This window comes from Phymastichus coffea, unplaced genomic scaffold (assembly GCF_024137745.1).
Source record: "Phymastichus coffea isolate CEN01 unplaced genomic scaffold, Cenicafe_Pcof_1.1 PCOF00081, whole genome shotgun sequence".
Classification (NCBI taxonomy): Eukaryota; Metazoa; Arthropoda; class Insecta; order Hymenoptera; family Eulophidae; genus Phymastichus; species Phymastichus coffea.
In genome coordinates, this window is record NW_026706892.1 from 21,182 (window position 1) to 49,077 (window position 27,896).

General features: G+C 37.7%; 1 protein-coding gene across 1 annotated transcript in view; it reads right to left on the minus strand.

Moving 5' to 3' along the window:
- The window catches only part of LOC131668608 (zwei Ig domain protein zig-8-like), a 58,194-nt gene that overhangs the window by 9,254 nt on the left and 21,044 nt on the right, over positions 1–27,896 (minus strand). The window contains exons 2-3 of the mRNA XM_058942926.1: positions 13,454–13,553; positions 1,814–2,004 (exon numbers count right to left, since the gene is read on the minus strand). Coding sequence (XP_058798909.1) covers positions 1,814–2,004; positions 13,454–13,529 — 267 coding nt within the window. The 5' untranslated portion in view covers positions 13,530–13,553. The remainder of the gene's footprint in view (positions 1–1,813; positions 2,005–13,453; positions 13,554–27,896) is intronic.

The window sequence follows — 27,896 nt, forward strand, 5'->3', positions numbered from 1 at the left end:
GCAAAAGTAGCTTGGAATTCTAATTTTATCGGCTGCGTAAACGAGACGACATAGTATTGCATACAATCAAAAGGTTAGTAGCTGTGGAAACCACAGTGATCATTAATTACTGCATCTAAAGAATTTCAATTAACAGCGTCATTGTCACCTGTCGTAGAATAAAGGAACTCATTACTGCAATAAAAAGAAAAAATACTTAAAGCGTCTTTCACGCTCCGGCAAAAGTGAAAGAGATTTCATCATAAAATGCTCGGCAACAAACAAAAAAAAAAGCCGCTTGTTGGTCAAAAGAGCGCTTATAGCCATTGAAAAGATGTCGTCGAGAGCGCCTGCTGCAATTCATTAGAGCTTTCAGCACTGCAGTCGGAGCGATTAGCCCAGAGACAAATTAGAGCGTGAAATTCGTACTCTCGCGCGAACAAAATGTTATTGCAGAACGATTGAGAGTTCGCTGTGGTGGTGGTAGTAGCTAATGGAGTTACATCGGTCGAACAAAGATACACGGTACCTCTGAGACTCAGAGTCGTGATATAAACAGGAGGAATTAGCACTTGCTGTGTATGCTACACTATTATTATCGCAAGTGTTAATGGGAACACTGAGATTGAAACGATCTTTCACCGGATAGCAGTTCGTATATTTTGTAAGTTACGATTATAATTTATCTCAGTTTGCTCACTGTATTTCAGGAATAATTTTACTATTACTGTATTAATCGAAAAAGTAGCCTAACGAGGTAAAAAGACACGTGACAATCGAATTCCGCGTGAATTTTCAATAAGTTCAATGCTCGAAGTTGATTTAACTCGCATATATTTAGAGAGGCCCTCGATATTCAATTTAAAAAATTAACACATCACGGAAAGTCTTCGATTAACTATATTCGCGAGTGCAAGATGAGAATTCAATAAGCGATACGAACTGACGTCTTGCAACAAACTGCAAAACTTTTGAGCGGTTGAACAGAAGAAAAGGAAAAAAATCGACAATGATTATAAGCTCCTATAACGTTGAGAATCCCATCTGAATAGCACACCAATCAAGTACATAATTACCATCCTAGCTGGCGAGGCACTTCACAAAGCAAGACCGATTCCCGCTGGAGAGCCGTTAATTAGCGCATGCTATTTACGCGACTAGCGACTACAGTGCCAACTTCTGAGAGAGAGAGAGGGAGAGACTACAGTACTACTATTACTACTACCCAAAGAGCCGGTTAAGTTTCGTTTCAAATTGCCTCGATAACGACGCGCGCTTGAGCTTTGAATGTATACTTGATTGGACGCTCGCGTTATCTCGTTCTTGTACGCTCCTGTAACACGTCTACTTCTTCGCTCGATCGCATCAAATCACACTCGTGTGCGCGTTCCAAACTTGGGCTTGCTTCCCATTGATTCTGCGCGTTGATTTATTCGATTTTGCAGCTTGTGCGAAAAGAAAGACGCATCTCGAATTATTAAATTCAATTTGCTCAAGAGAGTATTTCGGAGGTGCAGGATTGCCAAGTGCAAATTCTAATTTGATGAGATAGTCGTGGAGCACCCAGACAAGATTGCCGATAACTCAATCAAATTATAGGAGTAATCGAATATTACTCGTCGAGCTGTAACTGCAATTATCGAAAGCGGCCAGGTAGAATAATTAGTAAGCTTAGGTTGCCTTTGGCGATCATTACAATGCTGAGATGCAATGACAAGATGATGCAAATTAATTTGTTTCCGTGTAAAAGCGTTCTCGACGGAGAATAATTTCATTGAGTGGTTAAACGGACGAAGAAGATGTAGAAGCGTTAATGACTGAACGCGCAACTTACCTCGGCGTCGGCGACGTTTCTCTCAGCCAAACTGCGGACCTTGCAGTGAAGAAAGGCAGTACCGCCAAGCTGAACGGTCACGTTCGTGATGGTGTTGTTTTCGTTGGCCTCGTTTGCACGTTGCAACTCCTCTAGGTTACTGTACCACAACGCCTTCCAGTCCGACGGTGGCTCGTACGGTAACTGGCGCTCTGCAAAACCACATCAAGCCGAACTTTGAATACTGTGCACACATATACATCTTTCTTCAATAGTTGTCTTTGATTTATATAATTGAGTTCAAGAGTATTGAAAAGGAAATCGACACTAAGAATATTTGTACACTGTCCAATACACGTGTTTACATACACATATACACATATACATACATATACACACACACACACATATCGCGGAGTATTTTTATTTTTCATGGAAGGCTCTCCAGTCGATTTGAAAAAATGTCATTTGTCATAGAGTAAAATCGACATCTACGTTTTTCAGAAAATAAATCGCAACTCGTGATTTAATTTTTCATCAGATCCACACGCGTGTGGTAAAACCACAGTCGCTGGAGAAATCACTGGAAAAATTCATCTTTTGAATTAAATGTTTTCATCCAATTTCACCCGATGCAGACGTGTAAAAAGTAATAACGAACGGTAAAAAAGTAAGTCTCTTGACAATGTAGCTTTCAATTTTCATACTCAGTTCAATTTGCGAGAAAAGAGACAAGAGTGAAAAAAAGATCGAGCGAGTGAGTGGTATTGTAGGAGAGAGATAGAAGAGACAGAGAGCGAGAGAGAGAGAGAGAGAGAGAGAGAGAGAGAGAGACAGGCAGACAGGCAGAGACAGAGAGAGAACTCTAAAACTTGTTCCGGCACCGTGGCAACTAATTCAGCGGGATACAATTCGATGTTTTGTTGCTTCGGTGTTGGTTGCACACTTGCTCATGCCAGTAATTCACGACTGTGAAAGAGAGAGAGAGAGAGAGAGAAAGATAGAGAGAGAAAGAGAGAGAGAGAGAGAGAGAGAGAGGGTGGAGGAAAGGTGACGCAATTTCGAAATAAACTTTTAATTAAAATTCCACGTCGTCGACAATTGGACGTGCAGCTTATTTATTTATTTTTTTGAAGTATGTATTTCAAAACGTTTGATCAATAATTGAGTTGACGGAAAAAGTAATATTGAGACATTAAGGTATCTCGATCGATATGCATAGACAAACGATCAATGAAAAAATTTCGTCGTGATTTTCCTTTAATCGTTTGGCAAACATATACATGAAAGACGCTCGAAAAAATTATTTTCGACAAATATTCATACATAGAGTGTGACTAATCAATCTTAGAATGTATTTTGAGCAGAGGTTTCTTCATAAAAACATTAAAAATCAACTATATTTACCAAATGTCATTTATGTTTATATTGATAATGAAAAACTGAATGTTGTTGTACCTCGTAATTAAGCTGTCCGGAGAAACATAATTGATTTTTTAATATTTTATGAAGAAACCACTGCTACAAACATTAAAAGACTGATTAATTACTATTTAGTAATAAACATTTGATGATAATAATTTTTTCGAGTACATTCGATTTATTTTTAGGTAAACAACTGAAAGGATGTTGCGACGTAATTTCTCCATAGACTATGCGTATTTATGGATATTGAGGAGGGGGACCTAAATTATCTTCGCAACTTTTCGACGTTGTATTAACGAGCATCGCGTTTGCTTGTATTGTACATCGTCAGCATTTGTATACCACAATCTTTAATTATTTATTTGAAGCTATAGTCTTCGCAACTGCTGCAGTTTAATGGCGCGAGAGGATTATTTTTAGTGAAAGCTATTATCAACGTGTGCGTTCATTATTCAATTTCATTATATATAATGTTTGCGTGGTAATCGAAATCTATATGTCAAATACTTGGTTAAAATTTTAGGTATTTGTTGCGAGCAAAAGTTATTAATGATGACCGTGAGAAAGAAAGATATTAAAAATAATTATTACTGGTATTTTGGGCTGACGAACGAGAGTTTATACTACTGTAGTATCCAAACTCAGGCGAATGGTAGATTAGTAATCTATATTTCTAACTTGAAATAACCATCATTTACCTTACTAGCATTACTACAATACATCATCTACATACTTACGAGAATCATAGTAATAGGCTTTAACTGATTGATTAGCCAAAAAAATATTGTTATTCGGCATACTTTCTCGGATTTGGTACATACTGGAATTAACGACAAACTGTTTAGTAAGCATTTCTCAATCAACATGTTTACTGTATTCGGTTGAGTCCGATTAAAAAATATTCAATGCATGGTTAGCGCGTCGTAGTTCAATTAAAATAACGGCTATAAAGGAATGGGGCGGAATAAGCCGATCTCGTTCTCTGCGATGAAATCGAATTAAAGACGCTGATAGAATATATACGTGTACATGCGCTTGCGTACAAAATAATATATATCCGAATGGAATTGTCGGGATGAGCGATTTGAGATTTAAAAAAGAGAGAGTAGGATAGAAAAGGGACTGGGCCAGAAGCTCGTTTCGCTAAAAGCCCTCGGCAGATATGAATAAAGCCTCGCAGTGCTCATTGTCGCCAGACTTACTTTGGCCCGTTACTGTTTCTCCCAGTAATAAGGGTTTCATTTCTCTCTCTACTCTCATGTACAGCGCTGGCTTTCTAGTACATCTCTTGATGAGCTAATTTGCTTTGCTGCCTGCTCCTTTTCTAAGAGTGACATATTTCGTTGAATATTTGCGTATATAGTTTGCTCGACTCTCGCGTTACTGAGGTCACATATACTTTGTGCAATTCCAACGTTCACCTTACTCTCTATTAATCATCCTAATATTACGATGTCGTGCATCTTACGTCTTCGTAATAATTACATGAAAAACTTTAGAGCTTTCGAGAAAATGAAGACAAAGTTTAAAAAAAAATGCATCGTGATGCAACACGAGAACGAGAAGAAATTCCCTTGAAAAAAGCATCTAGTTGGAGCTTTTTTTCCCCTGTGACTATATGAATTTATGTAATATCAGTTGCACACCATTGGCAATGGAATCCTTCAGTATCTAAACGTAAGAGATAGGGAAAGCGACGCGGATCTGAAGCCTTTGTATTTTACATGACTAAGTAAATAGCCAGCTGAAAATGCAAATTCCTCTTCAAAGAGCGTTGGCCCAACTCTCATTATTATTAGCATTGTCGTCATAATTACTATTACATCCACCAAGCTCGCGCGCCGAGAAGTTGTCCGTCTAAACACGTAGTCTCGAAACTTGCCCGTGTCCACAGTACGCTTAACTCTGTTACAAATCGGCTTTTCATATTCAATTTCCCGTACGACTCTCTCTCTCTCTCTCTCTCTCTCTCTGTCTCGCGACTCTCCGGCTTTATTGTTAGCACAATTTTCCCACTGTAATGCAAATCGCTGCGCCGCGCGTTTTGATTCTTTTTTGTTATTTTTATTTTGTTTTACTTGTAAATAAGCCTTGGAAAATTTAATTTAAAAAATCGCATTGTTCAGGTAATAGTGTACAGCGACAGGGTATCAGTATTCCGGATGAGGGAAATATTTACATTTGAAATTTTCAATTTTGAGAATTTTCTGGTTTCGTGGATATTGGTATTTTCGTAAATATTTTGAGTTTACTCCAACATTTACTATAGCCATGATTTTTCAATAAATAAATCGGATTTCGTTATCAAGCTCACTGAAAGGAATCGAAATGGCAGTTACTTCCTGGAATCACTTATACTATCATTTAAAAAACAATAAAAAAGTATAAATATTGATAATGTAATTTGTAGATTGATTTGCAGGAAATTAATGCATAAAGCCATATGCCGACTAATATTAGTGTTGCAAAACAGATAGCTTTATTCTGTATTCAATGCAATATAAACGTATATGCAATTTTATTCTAAAATGACTATTTTATTCTAAATTCTAAAATTTTTTAACAGGTAAAATAATTACTCAATTCATTTAGGTCTAAAAGAGTTCGTTTTTTTTACGTGGATTTCTCGTGGTAAACTTTGTTTTCGACCTTACAGAAACTATAAACCTCGATTTTCCTCGGCGGAAACGCTTGCACTGAGAAACAATCACCTCTCGGCGACAAACAACAATTAGAGCTCTGGGCAAACTTTGATCGAGCTCGTTGTACGAAATCCAAACTTGGAAGCCTTCTGGCTTGCCTAATTGTAGGGTATCGTTGGTACGTGGCTTGCCTAGGTCAAACCAAGCTAGTGATAATGGAGAAAGAGAGATGTTACTGCATTTACTGAAGAAAATTAAAGCTATTTGCAACGAACGTTATTCGCGCGAATTTATTTTCGAAATTGTTTTGCGGTTTGGTTAGAATTCACTTCGCGTACGTTATATTGAGTTGCCTTTTACTTTATGCAGAGTCTGCTTCAACCTTATCAAAGATGACGTCAAGTTCAACACAGTCACGTAGCGATATTGTGTAAATAATTTCATCACATAACTGTACAGTAGAATTATAACGAAATAATTATGGATATTTAAACCACTTAATAAAGATGTAGAATTATTTTCTTTAAAAATGATTAAAATCTTCAATTGCATTTCAAATATTATTTGACTTAGATAATTTACCATTGATTAACATTGAACGTTAACTTAATGCAAAATTTCTACAGCTCCTATCTATGTGACAATGTGTTCGGCACCTCACCGTAAAGTGCGTACTTGAAGCTTAATAATCATTTTCGGGTAATGAGGTTGTTAGCTAACTTATGGCTTCATCAGAAGACATTAGAAATGCTTGGGATTGTCATGGCAACCATCGTTTTTCCGCATTTATAGAATATTCATATTCATAATAACTAGTTACGTAATATTATCAATAATGCCAAACACTTACGTATGAATATGACTCTTCCGTGAATGACTTCATAATCGCTAAAAAAAATTTAATTAAACGTACCTTATTATGTTATAACTAACTTTGTACTGTAGATTGTTAAAAAGTGAAAAATATCTTCGTTTTATCGTCTTTCTAGAGATTGAAGTAAAAATAGATAGCTTATTTGGTCTGAAAAAATGTTAGTATAAATAAGACAAACCTAATACTGTGAAAACTTCGCAACAGCAGTTCACTGGGATAAGGAAGAATGAATTAATAAAATCGAAGACAAAAGGGGAAAAAGCATGTTTAAAAGATAGCTAGAATACATATAGGCCTATATTTTCTATCATAGGATATGTATAGCCTTGTACAAACTCATATGTGGCTGACCTCTTTCTACGCTTGTAAGAGTTTCTATCCGAAATCCCGCGAATAAGCGTGAATGATGCCGCAGACTTTGCACTTCAAAGTAAATGAATTTCTAAGGGTAAAAAGGTTTCAGCAATTTCTTTTTTTTTTATGAAGTTTTCCAAAAAAAAAATGAATGAAAGTTCAAAGAGCTGATGGTCTAATGCTTTTTTTCTTTTAATTTGGTACTCAATTAGTTTCTCTCCTCTGCCTTTTTCTCTCTGACAAAGTAAACGACTTTTCCAACGTCACCAAAATATATACGTGTTGAAAGTTTTAGTTTTGCGAGATAAAATTTTTTGTTTTGAAATGGAAATCCAAGCAAACGCAACGTGATATTGAAGTCATTTCTCGCGAAACCAAAAATGAATTAATTTCATGAATAGTTCGAGTAAGCTACGACGTATTTATTACAATTTTTTATATCAAATAAATACACTAATGAAAATTGTGATCGAAAAATATCAATAACTAACATTATGCAAACATACCATTTTGCAAATCAAATAGGTCAAGTTGGAACGTTGATGTACGTAGGTACATATTGCGCTTCGAAAAAAGTGCTCACATAGTAGAAACACGCGAGTGTTAGGTGCAACCTCTTTATTCATTTTTCGCAATCTCTATCTCGGGCTCTATCTAGTTTTCTTATCTCGTAGCCGTGGGTGATTTTTCCTTGGTGTAGCCATTTTTATTACGTAGAAAACAAGCTGCAGCAAGCAACAGTGCACAGCTGCGTATACGTGAGAAAATATAAAAAAATAAAACAAAAATCCGAAATACTACATTCACCGGAGTGCTTCCTGTTATTTTTCGCTCGTTTACACACACAGACACACAGACACACACACACACAGACACACACACACACACACACACACAACCACACATACACAGGTGAAATATGCTGAAATGACTAATTACGTGTTAAAAGTCATTGCGTCGGAAACGAGAATTAACTTGACAACAAACGTACATGACGATTCAGCAGCTTTTATGTTACGTGTTTCCACGTCGATTCGTTAGTGTCTGTAAATGATGATCTTTTATTTTATTTGGAGAGAAAATCAGTCACAGCTGATAGATCAATACCCGCAACGGCGCAAATACAAAATTCATTGGACTTTAATCACACTAGTCAAACTGTAATTAACCGCTTAAGTGAACTTTTCCTTGCACCCCCGGTTTTCTCTCTCACTCTCTCATCCGTCCAAGTTTTATTTGCATCTAATCTCGACTAATTCATATTCATGAGTTTCAGCTGCGGGCTCTTCACTTTTTGCCTACTGCAAATGCAACCGTTTTTCTGCGCCTCTATGATAATCGAGGAAATGCTTCAGTTTATGCTCAACTTTCGCTAAACTTTTTTACTACGTTTATTCATTCGCTCCCTCCGTATATTCAAAATTCGTTTACGCTGTGATTGCGAATTACTGCTTTGTTTTTCAACAATCATTTGATCAATTACAGATAAATAATTAAGTTTAGCATTTTTTTTATTTGTTATATTTTTTAAAGAAATAAATACTCTTCACTTACTAAGTTCTCTAATCATTACAATGTATCGTATTTTTTTAGATGAAACAATTTGTTAATGTATAGATAATAATTTAAGTTACTATTACAGAAGCTTGTAACTGCCTATTTACAAAAATATATTGTTGTGAAGATTGTTCATAGTATTATTATATAATATAATAAATTGATAAAAAGTGAAATTTCTCGACTATAGCTTATTAATTCGTTTATAGTATTGAATTCGCGAAGCCATCTGTCGACTAATATTAGTACTAATAAAAATCGTTCATTTTCTGTTAAAAATGAAACCTATATTTATCGGATATACTTAAAAATGCTAATAGACACGAATTATTGAAAGCATAGGAAAGATCAATATATGTAAACAATACAATCAGAAAATGTAAATGAAAGTGTAGCATATTTGATAAGATTGCGGCTGAATATATAGAAAGCTGCTAAATTCGAAAATGTGTTACCTATAGATTTCACGGTATCTGTATATTTTTATTTCTCGTCCGATCCATTGCTTGAATTGAATCCTTGGGATATGGAAGCTTTGTTAGACGCACAAAAACATACGTATAAGAAATGATATAGAAGAGAATTCCAAAAAAAAGAATATGAAACATTTCTACAAATGTACTTCGCGAAGTGACCGTTATATTTGAAATTTAGTAAGTGAAAAACTTGGTACAAGTTACTTCCGAAATTAATAATTATTTTTTGGGTTGGGTTTAATATTTTATTTTCAATCTCTGATTCCAAAATTCACATAAACACGTATGCAGATGGTTTAGACGATCGGCGTATAGTTTTAATTATAAATCTATCGTGAGAAAAAAATGTTTAGAAAAAGCAAATGCTTTAATTGTAGGTTGTGTAAGTTGATGTTAATTTCTATTTATCTTTATTTGTTATTATATTACTGTTTCTCTATTAACTACTCTTGTTATTGTTGTTTCTATTTCTGATGTTTGTACGTAACAAATGTTTCTGTTAATATTAAAAATATACCTCGAATATACCAATTCCTAATCTTTATGTAGAAGTAGTAAATAGAGAACTAAAAGTAGACGAGTATATTTTATTTCTTTAAAATAACTATAATTTCAGAAGCAATTAATTAATTTTACATGATTTATAAGTATTTTAGAAACTTCATTAAATCAAAAATTGAAGTGGTATTTCACATACGTTATAATTTTACGTACATTCCATAACTGTTAAAGCTACTATTTCAATATCAACTTGTGTAAAGTTTCATGTAGTCGGAACTTGCTAACGCACTTACCAATTTACAAGGATAAATTCGCCTCACAGTAAAAGTAAAACGTAATATAAGCGTTTATGATGAGAATTATCGATGAAAAACATATCTCTAAAATTTAGTACGTGGCAAAAATTAATTTTAACAAACATAAATTTATCCAACGTGAATTAAAAAACATTTGAGTTGACCTATTCTTAATGCGACTCAATACAATCACGTTATGAAAATCAAATTATTTATATATAAATGTTGTTCCAGTTATTGGTAAAGAGTAAGGACTTAACGAACATCAAGTATCCGCTCTACAATCAACGGTACGGGACGGAAAGGAGTATCTGATGTGGTTACTACGGTTCAATGATTTCTGCTATTGGAGGAAGGGGAGGGGTCATAACTTTATAGAGCCCAAAGAATGGAGTGTCGATGATCCTGGTGTACAGTGGCTTACTGTTTTGGAATTCTGGCCCTGGTGAGCCGCCCCAGGAGCCCTGAGTGGTTGTTGCAACAGAGGTTGAAGCTGGTTGTGGGAAACCATGAGGCCAAGTACCCGAAGTTTCTTAAAAGGGTAGCTGCGAGGGAGATAGCCTGAGTTGGAGTCTCGTTGGCTTCCGCTGAAACATGCTAGGCATTGGGGCCAGTCGCCCAAGAGTCTGTCACGTTTATTAATGAAGAAGCGACGGGTGGTAGTCCCGAGAGGAGAGCAGGGTAAATTTATCTAGGCAGCGGTGATAACGACCCGAGGTAGAGCGTTGGCGACCATATTTTTGGTCTCGATTTACGCTCGAGACGAGCTTTGATTTCCACGACCCTTTTAGCTAACCGTGCAGTGTTTTGCGCTTCTTTCTTCGGTCTAGTGGTGTGTTCCGTGTGAGTTTGGCTGCGTTTGTAGTGTGTTCAACGGTCTCTTGTTTTGACCCCGCAACGTCGCTTTACCGAAGAATTGAGCGACCCCCTTAGCCGGCCGTGCAGTGTTTAGCGATTGAGAGCTCAAAAATGGTTCTGAAAAAAGCTGTTGGATTGTACACTGAAGCGTCGTCCTGAGAATGGCTGAGATAGGTTTTCGGATAAAGAGTACGAGACATTTCTCTTAAGGTAACTTTATTCAGGTTTAGCCCTAGGCTGCTAGTTGAGGGGATTGGACCTTTCACTGGTGGAGCTGGAGGTCGACTGACTAACTCTGAAAATGACCGCTGCCTATATACTGTTCGGTAGAGTTGTAGGGCACCAATCAGAACACGGCGCAAAGATGAGCCGTTGTGTAGACCTCGAAGAGAAACTAGTGCGAACCGCGGAGAGAGACCCTGCGGTCAGACTACAGTGCACCAATCATCTCTTAGTGTGGAGTTTGGAGTATGGCGCTGAGTTTTAGTGGTCAATTAATCGCAAGTGAGGTAGGATGTAAGGTGGTGAGATAGAAGAAACAAAGCCTTTTATTTGACCAATACTGTACTTTCGATTGTCAATGCAGTATGTTAACGCAATATGACCCACTTTATTTTAAATATAGTTAACTTCGAGAAAACAACGAAAAACGTGTTTGAAACATTGATAATTTTATTGAAATAAATTTGGTGACGGGTAGGTACGAATTTAGGTAACGAAGTAATGAAAATTTTGTTAGAAAAATCAAGTTTGGATAACGGTAATAACAGTAAAACCGTTCGAAAAATAAACGAAGGTACAGTTTTATCCTTAACACAATGAACAAAATATGAAATTTCAACAGCTTTCGATCCTACTTCATCTCAGACCCAATTAAGAAAACCAAATTTAGATTCGAATCAAATAACGAAACCCAAGGGAAATCAAATAATCCATCTTCAAAGTAATTTATGTTAAAAACCTTCTGAATAGCCTTTCTAAATTCTAAATCCTTCTGAAGGCGGAAAAGCTAGTATTTCCGCGTTACCCTTTTCGCGATAGAAATAAAAACGAAAAAATTCTAAACGAGCGTGTGAATACTAGCATAATTAATGGGCGCTTGCGTGGTAACACACACACACACACATGCACGCATGAATAATATGATTAAACAGGGCTGCACGTATGCGCATTTCGCATAAATCATTTGAGAACCAGGCTAAAATAACGCGCGTTCAGGCGATAACAACCCTGTGACAGGTACGCAGCTTTTCACTGTCGGCGCGTAAAAATATATTCGCGACCTCCCCGTCCCGTATCATCCTCTGCTCTTGCATTTTTATTCTTCTTTCTTATTTTTTTTTCTAGCTGAGACAAGGAAAGCGCCCTTTGCCCGCGTTCACGTGCACCAGGCTACGCGTGCACGTGAATGCTATTCAAATGGCTGGATTACTTTTAGATGCAAAATAGGGGCAGGATATGTCGCAGCGAATCACAGGTGAATATACGCGAGCGAAATAAATTAAGTTGGAATATTTATAGTTGCGCGGCGCTGAACTTTGTTAAAGCAACGCAACAAATATCGAGGGACTTTCACATGATTCGAGGAAAAGCCGTTTGCGCTTTTTGCCGACTATGGAATCGTGATTTTGATAGAAACGCGGATAACTCGAATTACGCCTGCTACAATACGGATAAAAGTAAGCCCAGAATTTGGAATATTTCGCTAACCTTGCAGGTTAATTGCATTATAATGAAATACTCGACATTTTCGGGCTAGAATCGAGATCGAAACGATGAATTGGAGAATCTATTAGTATTCGCCATAGCAACGTTGACCTATGAAACTCTACGTATGTACTAATAAAAAAGAACTCGATTAAAAATGAGAGAATTCAACTTAAAATTCGGACATTTTAATAGTTAGTACAATATATAGAGCGCCACAGTGGGATACGGCAAGCAGTTGGACGTATAGTGCGTCATGGCGTCAGCGACGACGAAGAGCTCGGCGTCAACTCATATCACGTTTGATAAACAGCGTAAAGAGCGTGGAGCGCAGTCTGAAAATGTGCCATGCCAGCAATTTAAATTCCCGCGGTCTTCAGCGCATTTCGCTCTGTCTCTCGCTGCGCTTCACATCAGACAAAGCGGAAAACATTTCACTGCCGTCGAGTGCTTGCAAGCAGGCCACCGACGCTGCTAGGCGCGTTTTCATCGCTGATGAGAGAGATATACATGTACACACACATGTACATACACAGATATACATACATACACACACACACACATATGTAGTGTGTTGCCAGCGTTAAATGTTTTTCTCAGAATTCTCATAAAATTTTCCGGCTAATTATCAATTTCAATGTTTCTTGAGACTCTATACGTTCTTTGCTTTCATTCGATGTGGTTTTTTTCTGGTATTTGATGCGAGATTATTTGTACGTGTAACCGAATGCTTTTCTGATATGATTTGTTGACACGCAAAAATTACGTCAAACACGTTTCATTACAAATTTGTGTAAAGTTCACTCGATATGTAAAATTCTTGGACAGAAAAAATATACATATCTGCAGGTATTTTAAACTATATTTGCAAAACTGTCTGCAAATGCACAAAGTTCGAAAGCAAAATAATAGAGTTAACAACTTTTCCGAAAACGCAAGGCTGTATATGCGTAAAAATAAGAATGACTCACCTTTGTTGAGAGATCTAGCAAGTAAAATAGTTGGTAGTATGAGAAATATCATGCACCAGGAGAGCCGGTCCCGCATTCTTGTAAATTTTCCCAAGTCCAGCTGAAACAACAGAAAAGACGATGGAATTAAATGCACGAGTATTATAGGAGCCAAATTCGAACTGAGCTGGATTTAAATACGCAAAATAAGAGGATATGCGCGAGCGCAAGTTTCACTATCCTACAACTCCATTAATATTTGTACGGCTAGCTCGCGGAAATTCCACTTTATCAATTCGTCAGAACTTTGAGTGACTAATTTGACATGTTTGTTTCGAGCAACCAGCCGCCTTTGCAACTTTGCTAATATCATCATATAATATACAGCTCTAGTTTAGTTTAGACTCACTGGAGCTTATTATCACGCAAGTACGTACATTGTTTATACTGAGAACATTATGTGAGCTATCCGTTTATTAAATTTATTCACCTCATAATAAACAATATATAAGTTGACTCTTGATAATCTGATCTTTAAAACTCATTGCAATACTCTTTAGCTATATTTTAAAAACATATCGAGTACATTTAGTTTCCAACATACTGTAATTTAATATATTGATGAGTTAAAAATACCAAATTAATTGTATTCAAACTATGCATTCTTGATGGTATATTGCTTGACGGGTCCATAAATAAATATAATGGATAAATTGAATAACCAAGGAATACAATACGCGTGGTCAGTTTTATAGATATAACGAATATATTTGTAAATTTATAAAATTCATGAAAAATATAACAGTAAGAATTGTATCTTCAAAGACTTATTTTAACTTGAAGATTTTAGTTCCTTCTAGCTTTTTAAGCGCTTAGCATAGCTTGAGCTTTATAGCTTGTGAGTTAATTTGTGACGCATCTAAAAATGTGTATTGCACTTCAAAAATTAACTAAATATTCGAGTTTTTGAGCACATCAAAATAAGTTTTATTAAACATTAATGAGTTAAAATTACAGTGATATGTGACGATTTTGGGAACAATATGAGAGTTTGAAGGAGCAATCCAATTTGGAGCTTGGAGCTTCCAGCCGAACCCGAGGTCAAAAGAAGCCTCGTAAAATTACGTGTACTTGTAAATTTAGACGTGACGAAACGTTTTGGAGGATTGACAATATGCCATAACGATCATTCATATCAACGCATCCGCAAATCTTCATATGGAAAAAGAGGAAAGAACCATAACGGCGTGGGTGTGAAAATTATTTTCTCTTTCTCGCTTTACCACGCTATATCGCGGCTTTTACAAAAACGCAGTTTATCTCATATGCCCCAACAGAAAATTGCGTAACTGAAGTAATTAACGAGCTTGGGGAGCGAACGAGATTAGCGCGCCACAGCAAATTCTCCTCTTGCATTGTGTCCATGAAAACCGCAGAACGCGTCAGCACAAGGCCAAACCGAATGGATTCATTCTCGCTCTCTCTCTCTCTCTCTCTCTCTCTCTCTCTCTCCCTCTGCTTTACTGGCATGAGTCAAAGAGCGAGAAAGTGGGAGGGAGGGAGGGAGGAGAAAGAGTGGCCACTTAACTTTGTAAATTTGCAACGTAGGCGCCGAAATTATAGAGCTAAAGGAACTCAATCATATGCAAAGATATGCATCTTTCATCGATTGTTCGTTATCGACTTGCACGCTGAGACCAATTGAAAGTTGGATCGATATGCTTTTCGATTTATTATTGCTTTGTTACGTGCCGTTTTGTTTTGAATGCTATTTTGATCTGGTACATTTTAGATGAAACGGACGAGATGAATGAACTGTTTGTCAGTATAATTGTCGTTGAAATGCATACAATATTGTAAGCAAGTAATAATTATATCCGCTTGTGATATTAGAACGTACACTGTTTGGTATACTGCGAAACATGAATGTAATTATCGCTATTATTATGGCTCAAAATACAGCTATTAATATAGCTTAAATATCATGCTCAATAGCAATTGTATCGGAACGATAGTATCATGAAACTAATCAACGTTACGGATTCGTCAAAGTATAAAGTGAAAGTTGAATGTTTTTCTTGAAATTTCATCACACAAGGAAAATAAAATGAGAAAAAAGGCTAGTGTTCCGGATAAAACTCATTCCTCATTTGTAATTCACGCGAGGCGCGTACGCGCGCGCGCGCGTGTGTTTCTCTCTTTCTTTTCCTTTGCGATCCTTTTTAGGTTCGATTTCTCTTTAAAGGGCGTACGGGTGCTCGACGGAAATTGATTCGCTGACCGGCGAGCAGCCCAGCCTCTCTCGTGTTCATGGCTCTTTATAAAAGCAGCTAACCCCGCGCGCGCGCGCGCGCGCCGATAGTCGTACCTCTATACCTCCGGGCTTTTCTTTTCCCTCGCTGCTGCTCCTGCACCTCTGACACATAAAAGGCGAGCTGAGAATTTTTCTTTCTCTCAAAGAACGGATGTCTTTGCAATACTCGCGACTCCCGCTACAATAAATACCTCTTTTATCCCCACCACGGCACCGTTTGTGTTTTCAAATATTTGTTGAGCAATACGTCACTTTTCGTTGAATATATAGGCTTTGTGTTTCAATATTACTAATATTCTATGTTTCTGTTAATTTTCATTGTCTAATATCAATAAAATAATATAAACTAATATGTTATTCTGGTAGCAGTAATCTTAAGTTTATTATCTGTTCAATTGATATTTGAAATTATTTTAATACCGATAGAATAACTGTTTAAATAGTTATTCTGTGCGCCGTAGGTACTCGTAATATTACTATTATATATCGCGAATCTATATATAATGTTAACTATATAGACGCATCAACAGATGAATTGAACTATAATATATAAATTGAATAATCAATGTGTGAGTACATATTGATCAATTGCTTACAATCATGAAATTGAAAAGTGAAACGTCGCTTAGTTGGTTGTGAATCAATAATAACGTTATTTCTCGAGTTAATTAGTTTTGCCATGGATTTGATCTCGAAAATTCGCAATTCTCCAATTATTATTTACTCCTTATATGCAACGTTTTTTTATCTAAATCGAGTAATAAAAATCACGTCACGTTGTGCCAAATATTTCCGTTACGGTACATTTTACAGTTTCGGATTCAGTAGAACTCCCAAAACTTCGTTCCGTCGGTCTATCATTAAACTCTGGCCGGTGCAGCATTAATTAACAATTCCAAGAATAGAAAGCCTGCGCGCGTGAGCTTTTAAGTGGCGATGCATATTATACAAGAGAGTGAGTGAGTCACTTAGCTATTAGAAATGCTCCGGAGATTTCAGTTCATTACTGTGTTTCCGATGTTCTACTTTTCGTCGCTGAGAATTCGCGCTTTAGTGGATATTGATTCATTGTGCACTTGACGTACAATTTATACATAAAGACATGATACGATATATAGAGTTGATTTATTGATTTTTTATAGAGTATAGTTGAGAGGAAAGATATAAGCTTGCTCATGACCAAACATTGTCAATAGATTGGTGAACTATATGTGGTTGTATAACATCCAACGAAAAACTTTCTAAGCGCAAATGGAATTTCGGAGTTACAAAAAGCGTTCAAACAGTGGCATTTGGTGATTAATTGATATTTGGATGATTATAAATTTACCTTGATAAATAGAATGAGATACATTTTCGAAAACTACTAATTATAATATTAAAATTATTGAGAAAATAACATTAACTCAGTTGGTAATAGAATGATTAAAAGAAAATAACAAAGAAAGCAATATTTTTTATAGAATTAAAAATGATGTAGCACGGTGTGTTCGGAATGAAGAAAAGTGAAAATGAATAAAGGTGTGTACTCGTGGCAATTTCCGATTTATTAGCAAAATATTGAAACTCTCAACATTAAACTTAATTAAAAATGATTATAAATAAACACGAACATGCTAAACGCGACGCTGAACTGAAAACTTAAACGCAATAGTACAAGGGTGTAATGCGAGATTACAGAGTTTCGTGCACGCGAAAGACGCCCGTTCGAAAGCCCGGAGAGTTCTGCAGAGACACGCCGCAAGAGCCGACACGTTCGCTTTTCACATTCCTTCTCTCTGGGCCCAAGGGCCGAGGGCGTCGCTCTTCGTGATCGAACCAAAACGATCACAGGAAATGAACCCTTTTTGAAGCCTTCGTTTTCGCATCATGTTTCCCCGCAAATATCAGCAGCGATCTCGCTCTTAGGTTTTTGATACGACTTCTGTGACCTTCGCTGGCCGACAGTTTTATCTGTGCCAATAGAGGGATACTCCTTCGGATTGATATAAGTCACGCTCGAGGAATTCTACCCAGCGTGCGATATCAGAGTGGCGACGGGACTAGTCGGACTCCGCGTATGCTTCTAGATGAACGTTTGCAGGTTTACAATAACGAGTTTCAAGTCGCTATGCTTACGGACCACAACTTCAAGGCATCTTGTATAATATTTCGGTCATATGGGTAGTGTCATCATTTTTTTCATAACCATGATTTACTACTCTTTCGTTGGCGGTCGTTGGTTCATGTTACAGTTTTCTTACTAATAGTAATCGCTCGCTTTGCTTTGCCGATAGACGAGGCTGGCGAGGATCGCGACCATCTGTGAGGCAAAAGTGCGTGTCTAATCCTTGCTGTGCAATACTAGAGGGCCTGGCAATAAAGTGAGTCAGTACAGTTTATTGCTATTGCATCTTTGGTCAGGTGCTCGGATTGCATTCGCGAACCTCTTCTTCTTTTTAGTATAAAGCGACGAGCTTGAAAGATCGAGACAATTATTTCCAGATGTGCGACGCATATTTTCGTGTTTTAAATTATCTCTCGCGACGTGCTGTTGCCCGTTGTTATTCGGAACGTAGTGACAATCGTTACTTTCAATGGTAAATGTGCTTTTCCTTTTTTTAAATTATCGATTGCGCTATCCAGAGATATCGTCGTCAAAACAAAATTTTTAATGAAATAACGCCGGCGGGAAATTGCAATCAGAAGAACAATTTTGTCGATTGCGTTGTTCGTTTAATTTTTTAAAATTTAACGATGACCAACATCCACGAAATTGCTACGCTAAATAATTACTGCGTCTCGATGGCAGCGTTATTTGTTAAAAACTTGGATTTCAAGAAAGCATCTTCGATTTTAATGAATATCTCGTTCGATATTCAACATAAGGGCAAGCACCTTTACCATGAAAAATGACAAATGTCGACTACGTTTTGTTATTTTTAATTTAATAAATGGTATTGGTTTTGTTGTTACATTCAAGTATCTACGAAAATACAAAGAGCAGAACTGCAATTACTTTTGAAACTGTGAACAATGCAGCATAGTATTCCATCATTTTATCTTAAATGAAGTATTGGATAAAGCATCGCATTGTTTTTTCGAGAGTAAACTCTACGGGATGCACGTCCCGGAGTGCCTGTTACAACAATTACTTAGGTACGCTCTCTTGCGTACACACCTCTCGTTTACGATATGCACTTTGCGTTATTCAGGGGGAAGCAATCGATACGTGAGTGCGCGCGTGCCGCGTAGTATGTGTGTGTGCGCGCACGCAAAGCCTCGTTTCAAAAGGGCCACTTTCGTTTTATTTTCGTTGGCGCGCGAGCCTCAATTTTCGATCGCATGTTCCCTTCTCTCTTCGGTCTCGCACTCACTCAAGTATAAAAAGAAAAAAAAATTAATAAAAAGTAAAAGGTAACGAGGACGGAAAGTTTCTCCCTTTCCTTGTGTTTTTTTCTCTTTCTCTACGTTTTTCTTCAGAAAAATTCTCCTCTTCACAATGGATACAATATACCTCCGTCTCTCTAAGAAATACGAAAAAGAGAAGAGAGATTTTTTTTTAATAGGACATGTAAGGTAATTACCAGAAACTCTGTTAGACCAGTAGACGTGCGCGTGGTTGGAGGGTATAAATCAGGCGATAATTGTCAAGAGGCTCCTCTCTCGCAGGCTACGGTGAATTTTTGAAGGTTCAATTTGTAACGGATAACCGCTCGTCGCTTTCATTGTGATGGCTTACATCTTCCATCGCTGTGAACACTCCCTCGTGAAGTTGAATTATAAAGTGCTTACAAAATTGATACCCTCGAGAAATTGAAATTTTCAATGTTTTCTTTTCTCTGAGAGTAAGAAAAATTTTTATTTTCTATGTATACGTCACGATGATTTTTAGATTTATATCTGTCATCACACTTGACCGCTTGATTGTTAAATCCGCTACGCTCTTGCTGTCGAGAACATCAACATTTCGTTATAACCCTAGTTATCACGATTTCCTCATTAAAGGTACATCTAAAGTAAAGTATATCACGTCCCTACTTCAGCATGCAATAACATGATTGATTGATTACTCAGCGTCGTACATAACAAGCAACTCAATCAGGTCATCCAGCCTAAATTAAAGATTTCAGGTATACGTAAAATTATAGATAAATTCGATATATCCATTAATATGTTACGCGTTTTAAAGCGGATGATTGAAAAATATCATTAATTTTTTCAATATTTTCAGTTGCGTGGAACACTGGACTCAGCTGGGTTAAGAATATAAATATTATTAAAATCACTCCGAAGATTTTACATTTACTTAAGTTTAAAAGAAAATGTGATGCGTTCAAAATTGCGTCAGTGAGAAGAAAGTAACAAAACATTGGTCTACCAAGAGTTTGTTATTTTTCAGCCGTAGCAACTCCTCTAGGCTATCAAAGCCTATGCCTCTATGATCATTACCAAGCATGTACGTACATCTCTGAAGCTCTCTCTCTCTCTCTCTCTCTCTCTCTCTCGTCAGCGTGTGCCATCGTATGTCATACGCATTATTGATTTTGTGCCAATATTAACGCAAGCCTCCGTCTACGTCTCCCTCTGTACTTGCAGTTAGCCACCGGTATCTCGATTCTCTCTAAGCGCGCAGAGAACCTCGCAATGTAAGATATAGCATGCAAACATGTCGCCGCATTGGATTATTTGCATAAGTGAAGCGGTTGATACTAGGAGTATTTGTTGAAATGTTTCCACCACGAATGCGGTCTACGATGAGTATATACCGAAAGAACATCTTGTAATAAAAGAATTCTTCCCTAAACATCACGGAGAGAAAATTTCCTCTTGTTACAACAGACTTTCTTCTCGCTATTAGAATCGGGGGAGTAGTATCAAGAAGATTTCTTTCTCACTACAAATGTTACAGGTAAGACCACATCTTTTCACGATCGTTCATTTTACTTCATAACCTATTCTTGCATCGCCTGTGTTTGTCAAAACAATACAAGTACACGTAAGGTATTGCAATTTTCGTGGTCAACGACAAACTCCATGGAAAAGTCGTATGTAAGCGGCAACTCATTATACGGCATTTGCCTCTTGATGAAGCGTACTCAAATGGTCGCTCTATGCGTCATCCATTCAGCTGAAAACTCCGTCTTCGCGAGTAAGGAAAACGCGTTTACCGTTTAATTTACGGCAACGGTTTAGTATACAAGTAGTTGATCTCGAATGGTGTGGTGCTCGCTTGCTTTCTCCCGATGCATCATACTTCAGTGGGCGTAAGCGTCAAGTTGAAACTTGTTCGCGCGCGCGCGCGCGATTATCGATTGAAACTCGGGCCGATTTACGACTGCGAGCGCGAGCTCGCGTTATTCCTGATCTGCACTATAACGCGAGCCATTACTCGCGTTAGTGCTGCTGGCCACTTACGGTACGTATTTGTTTAGCTGGTTCAATTGGTTCGGACCCACCTACGTATATTTCTGCATCGTGAAAGGCAAATTCCGGCGGCGAGCGGTTTCATTGAAAAATCACGCACTTTTTTTTTCAATCGGGCGCTGAAGTTGTGATGTAAAGTTGAAGTTGATTTATGGTTTTTATATTTTCCTACAATGCCACTATATTTGCTTCTCGCGACGCGTAGCATACGTAGCAAGATTGTTTGCGAGCTCGAGATAGAGGAGATTTGGCGGGGCCGATTATGAGTGAAATATTACGTTGCTAGTGAGATGTTTATTTGACACTTGCTCGCGCGCGCTCGCTTGCGGCCTACAGCGGAAAGAGAGCATCGATCATCATGACTTTTAACGCGAATATCATAAATGCCAACGTTAATGTATACCTATTACAGCTACAACTCGCGAATACACGGAGACGTCGGATATATCACTGAACGCGTGTTAGAGAAACGAGGCATTGTATACCGCAAGACACTTTCAATGTACAAGCAACTTTCTCGTTTAAGTGATTGATATACCACACTCTTATGTTATAATTGAAATGGATTGACATTATGGAATAGTTTAACGCGGGTGAATGACCACGACAAGAGTTTCTATTTCTTTCTAAATTCGGTGAACGTTATATTGGCAATCAGTCTGTGCTTTCGTGCACGAAAAAAATATGCGCGGCACTTTGAAAGTCTTTGAAGAAGAATTTAGTCTGCACGCGGCGTGCATTACATGCTTCGCAGGAAAGCGATCGGCAGTAATGCTTCATAAGTGCATTGCGTAGTATATATTTATCGAATTCCGTTGTCGACTATATTATCTATAAGAGCGTAGCATTCTAGCGTATTCGAAAAATTTTCGCGAACGAGCTCACACTTCACTTTCTCTCTCTCGTTTTCTCTCTCTCTCTCTCTCTCCCTCTCTTGTGTATGTGAGCTGAAATATAAATCCATCCGACGAGACGAGGAATATCGCCATAAGAGCCTTAAGATGAATATCCGTACTTTGCAAACTTCACGCATTCTCGGGGCGAAATTCCTCTTGAGCGATTAATTGCGAATCTCTCGCGCGAAGAAGATTCTCAAAAAGCAGAAAGCGGCATGGAGAAGGAGTTGTATGGCAAGGCAACGACGTAACACAATATACTCGTACACGTCAGTAATCAAGCGGCTCTCCTGCTACGCTCGTTTGAGGATGCGGAAGCACGCGCCTGGGCTCCTCTCATTTCCCTTTCCGAGCGCGTATTACCCTCTCTCGCCTATACTGCTACACAGCTCCTCTCGAAGATTTAGGTGTGTGTCGCGCGAGCACGGGAGACTCAGAGACATGCAGTTCTCTTATATCTTTCTTTTTTATCATTTTTCATCTTGGCGAACCTACGGAATTATTATAAGCTCTCTCCACCTGCGATGTCGTTTCACTCGAATTAATGGCTGGAGGTACGGTTTCTATATTTGAGACTGACGTTCCACGAGACACAACGTCTTAAGGTAGGCAATGTTTTTCAGAAAAAGTACTTTTTGTCGGTGTGTTTCTCGCCTCGGTGGAAGAACTTGCAATGAAGATGATTTGCAGTTCAAGATGAAATTAGATTTCTCCGAAAATTTTTCGTGATTAATTGCAAGATATATTTGACGACATATGAAATATTGATGAAGTCAACGTGTTATTAATAACACAATAATTGCTGTGATAGATTCTTCGAGCGAAGTTCAAATTAGCGAAGCAAAATAGTTACGTAGATTAGGAAATATCAAATAGATCCGTTATCGTTTGTTTTTCCGCCAACTTGCTCGTATCCCACGACTCGCTCACGTATATAAAAGTATGAGCTTAAATGGGGTAACCCAATTACATTGACATACTTTACGCATGTTTAAATTTATGATTATTCTCTCTTTCACATACAGTCAGAAATAAATGTTGGATGGAGCCTGCAGAGGGTAATTGAAATGGAATCAACTTGATGGCTTGTGGCATTAGAGAATTTCTTGGATAATGTATTGCCGTTGCTAGTGGCTTTTTCCACTCTGATGACTCTGAGAGAGAGAGAGAGAGAGAGAGAGAGAGAGAGAGAGAGAGAGAGAGAGAGAGAGAATGAGAGACAGAGAACAGGCTAAATTCTTTTCCGCACGGAAGATTGAATGGCGCCTCGACGATTGTATCGCAGACTTGCGCTCGCATTATCGGGATACACATGTACGTGAGCTTGCGGCGTGGCGGCAGCAGCACCATTCGCTTAGAAAAAAGAAGAGAGAAGAATTGTGAAAGAGTGGGTAAAAGAGGTGACTATAGATATAGCCGTACTGAACTTTTCTACGGACTATTTCTTTGAAATTGAATACTCTCTCTCTTTTTTTCTCTTTCTATCGATGTTTACGTGGCTTGGCTTCGGTTATACTCCATTATCGATTATTGTTTGTAGGTTCACTACAGTTGTTACTAATATTTGTAACAAGAACTTATGAAGCCAAAATGAGAAGAAAGAAGTTCCTTTCCTTTAGCGTTGAATATTATTTGCAACGCGAGATATTTCATAATTTTGCGTGGCTGACTAAATACGTGTTTAACTACTGAATTTCTAAACACGCATAAATAAAATGCGAAATAAAACTGCCAGTAGCGTTTACAATAAAATTGTATAAAAATTAAGAAAATTTTTATGTGATTATTATACTAACATTAGTTTTTCATAGTTGAATATTGTATTATTAGTCTAGAAACATTTTTTACTGTTGCTTTAAATTTCAAATTTATTGTCGTAATATTCGACTCATTCAACTTGGGGATTTACATTGTGCATTATAATGGCGGTACAAAAGATTTATTGGAGCTCGAGCTCCCTTGCCATTCTCAATAAAACGGTCCTATACAAAATTTTAGAATAGCCGAATATAGCAGCTCGTCTGCTGGGATATAATAGTTTTCAATGATACGAACGGAAAATAAGGAGCACAAAGGACTGCTTATCGGGCAAGCTGCTCGCGATGTCATTAAAGTCTAACGGTATAAGAACCGTCAAACTCGGTCGCCGCAGCTAAACGGTAACGAGCAATAAAGTATAAGAGATCCGTGCTGCTTCTGCTGCCGCGGGCCCTAAGGCTTCCACATCTTTGTTAGCATAGATTTGAAAGGAGACGACTGCGACGAGCGAGAATTGGCGAGGCACGTATCGATCGATATTTACCAGATGATATTTCAACGTGTTGCCTGCCTTCGTCGTCGATTGAAAGGCGTCAAATCAGCCTGCATAATTTTCTATCTATAAAACCAACGTAAATACCAAGCTGATTTTCTATGAAAAAGCTGTTTCTTCGCGCTTTCGCGAATATAAATCACTCGCGAGAAAGAGAAATTTAGAGGGAAATTTTTTTATCAGTAAAAATTTTCGTAGAAATGTAACATTGAATATGCCAAGAGAGAGACAGAGAGAGAAAGAGAGAAAGAAAGAGAAAAGAATGTTACTCTTCACGTCATGAGACGAAATAATTCTACATGAGAGCGAAAAGACTTGGAATTCCAAAGCTCAGCGACTTTCCGCTATGTCTTGCGCGCGGAAAATAAACCAAGTCATGGCAAACGGATTTTCCAGCATTTGCATTGTCGTTGGATACTTCTCTTTTCTTTCTTTCTGTTTGTCATCGAGGCTTTGCCTTTCCTTCTTTCGTTTGATACGAGAATTATTTTCTTCTCTTTCAAGATGGATCAGAAATTCTAAGAATATCTATTCGACAGTGATGCTCGAACGGTAAGACGAAAGCTTATTCAGTAATAATGAATCTACACTTTTTGAGTAGTTATGTATTTCACTCACGTAAAGATGAATTTTAAGTCATACAGATGTAAATGCCTCTTACCTGAAACACGCAAAAAAAATCGATTACACGATAAATAAAAGTCATCGTACTTTCACATCGATTATTTCACATTTGCCTGACATTTAATTTCAGTAAAATATGGTTTCACGCAACATCAGCGGAAAGCTCAGTACTCTTCCGCGCGTACAGCTCGGAAGAACTTTAATACAGATTCAAATGTCAAAAATATGAACTTTCATGTAGAGCTAGTCTCTGGGTATATAACTTTTGCAAGAGAGAGAGAGAGAGAGAGAGAGAGAGACAGAGGATTCAATTTAAATTGGGTAATGTTTTCAAATGTGTCTCGAGACTTTATTGAATTTCGGGAAATTATGGCAGATTTTATAACGTCGCCGGGATAGCATAGTGGCAGCAGTAGCAGCAGCGATGCACTTTATGCGCGCGTGTGTGTGCACTGGGAATAACACGACCTCATTTATTCTCGGGATCGCTCGTGCGATCTCTCCGAGTGCTCTCTCTCTCTCTCTCTCTCTCTCTCACTTCTCGTAGAAGCATTAAATAAAAAGAAAAGAGAGCAGCCAAGCGCACCTAGACGCGAACGTGGTGGGAATACGTTTCAACTTTTTCCTTTTTCTTTATGTATTTTTCTTTCTTTTGCCTATTTGAAAATTATGATGGATACTTGCATGGAATTTCTTTTAGTTTTTCATCGGCACTGCGGAACGTGCACGTCAAATGTTCTGATGGAGAGCATCAATTGACAGGCATATTTTAAAATTATATGACTGACTACTTTTCCATTCGTAAATTCTGAAGAAAAAATCTCCGGCGAAGTATTTTAGTAAAAATTTGGATCAACGATATACAAAGGAAAAAACAACAAGATGCAATCATATTGTACTCCATCGCGCGAGCTAACAGTCATTTAACTTCCCAGTTTAGCTCATTATGCGCGAGCACATAAACGATAATTTTGGGACGCTCGCGAGGGGGTTGTATTTGCGCCATTTCCATGACCTTTCCTGCATCTTGTAAATCTATATGGGATTTGCGATTGGGATTTGTTATATAGAGGGTAGCGCAATTGCGGTCAGTAAATTGACGTGGCGCGATATAACGCTGCTTTCAATTGATGTTTCATTAGTATATCTACCGCAGAGACCCACCTGAATTTCATTGCTCACAAACGTGCATGGCCGTGTGGGTTGGGAAACTGATTGCTCATATATCTGTTAGATAATTTTTATCGTTCTTTTGATTGATGCTAATGAGCTTTTTTTTCCTCAATTATATAAATAGAAGAACATTTCATAACAACGTCATTGAATTAACCTTGTAGCTCCTTCGCAAAAGTGAAAAGAAAGGACAAATACGTTATCTCGTATATATAATTTAATTGACCTTTTATCTCGCCATGAACAAGCGAAATTGAATAGTCAAAAGAATCCATCAAGGAGTAGATCATTCATTATTATTTCTGCCAAAACGTATTTTATGAAAGAAGTAAGTTAAATTTGTAGAAAACAAGTTTTTTTCGACGCATCTTCCGATTTCCTTCGGTTGCCTACTAAGATTTCGTATAAGCAACAATCGCAGATGCTATTTCTCTTTTTGACCCCCTTTTTACAGTGCTTCTTCTCGACAGTGTCGAACGGTGCCCTTGAGAAATCCTATAGTTTACAGTACTCTCGTTGTTCACCTCTCTTGTGTATAATCGGGCGAGTTGGCGTTGCCGTTTCAACTGACTCTTTCGTCCACTAAATTTCATGACGTTTTCTCGATAACGATCTCAGTTTTTATCTTTTTACTCTGTAATCTGTAATATCACGCAATTGTTTGAATACTCGATTGAATACTACGGTTCTATACGTTACGAAAAAACGTATGATGATATTATTATTTAATCCAAATCGTGCGAGTTTTGGAGTGCAAATTTTTCGCAAAGATTCTAAATTGCTGACAAGTTGACAAGATTTGTTAATATGATAATCGAAAGAAGTAAGATGATTTTTCTTATTTAGTTAGGTAAATCGATTGGGATAAGGAGAGAATCGAGCACGAGAACGCTGATAAGTAGTTTTATCTTATACAATTCAGAAGAAAAGTAATAGAGTAATGACGGAAAAGTTTTATTTTTACGATCAAAGTTTGGCTCGTCTACATCCATAGCATAATTTTTTGGAAAAAGCCAAATAAGATAAATACGTTCATATGATTGTATTTTTCAAGTCACACCATCTTTTACGGATTTAACGTTTTCATAAAATCAGCTTTTCCAAGGTTCATGGCTCATTTAGAGAAAACATCTTGGAACGCCAATAAAACACCATACGTTTCAGAGAAAAGGAATGATTCCGCGGAAATATGTATTTTCAGCAAAAGTAGAAATCATGAAGCTCTCGAGCATACTAACGTTGAATAAGCTCTCCAGCGCTTGAAACGCATCTCTCAAGCTCGCCAATTGTTTTCTAATCGACTGAAAAAAAGGGAATCCGCTCGCAAGTCTCCACTTTCCGCGTTTTACGCAGGAAGAATAATGTCGCGTCGCAAGGGAAGATGGAAAATAGAAGTAACCGGATGAATTTCAATTTGAGCTTGCGCAGCATTAAGGTGACTAACGCGGCCAACTTTTTATCTCATCGCTTATCCCGAGCGCGCCGCGCCACCTTGTCTATCCAGTTTTATCGTAGCCACGATCATTCTTCCGATCATAACGGCTCGCTTGGCGCCGAGTCGTGATTTACCAGTCAAGACACGTGCCGCGCTGCAACTGGACCAAGTAATGCCCCTTTAAAGTTCACGTTTATGTATTCAGTTTGATGTTGCTTCTTAGCCAATTATCCATTCGAAAAGAAAGTTTCCCCTTGACTGTTCAAAGCCAAGGTCGAGCAATTGCATTGCTTCAGGCTTCTCCT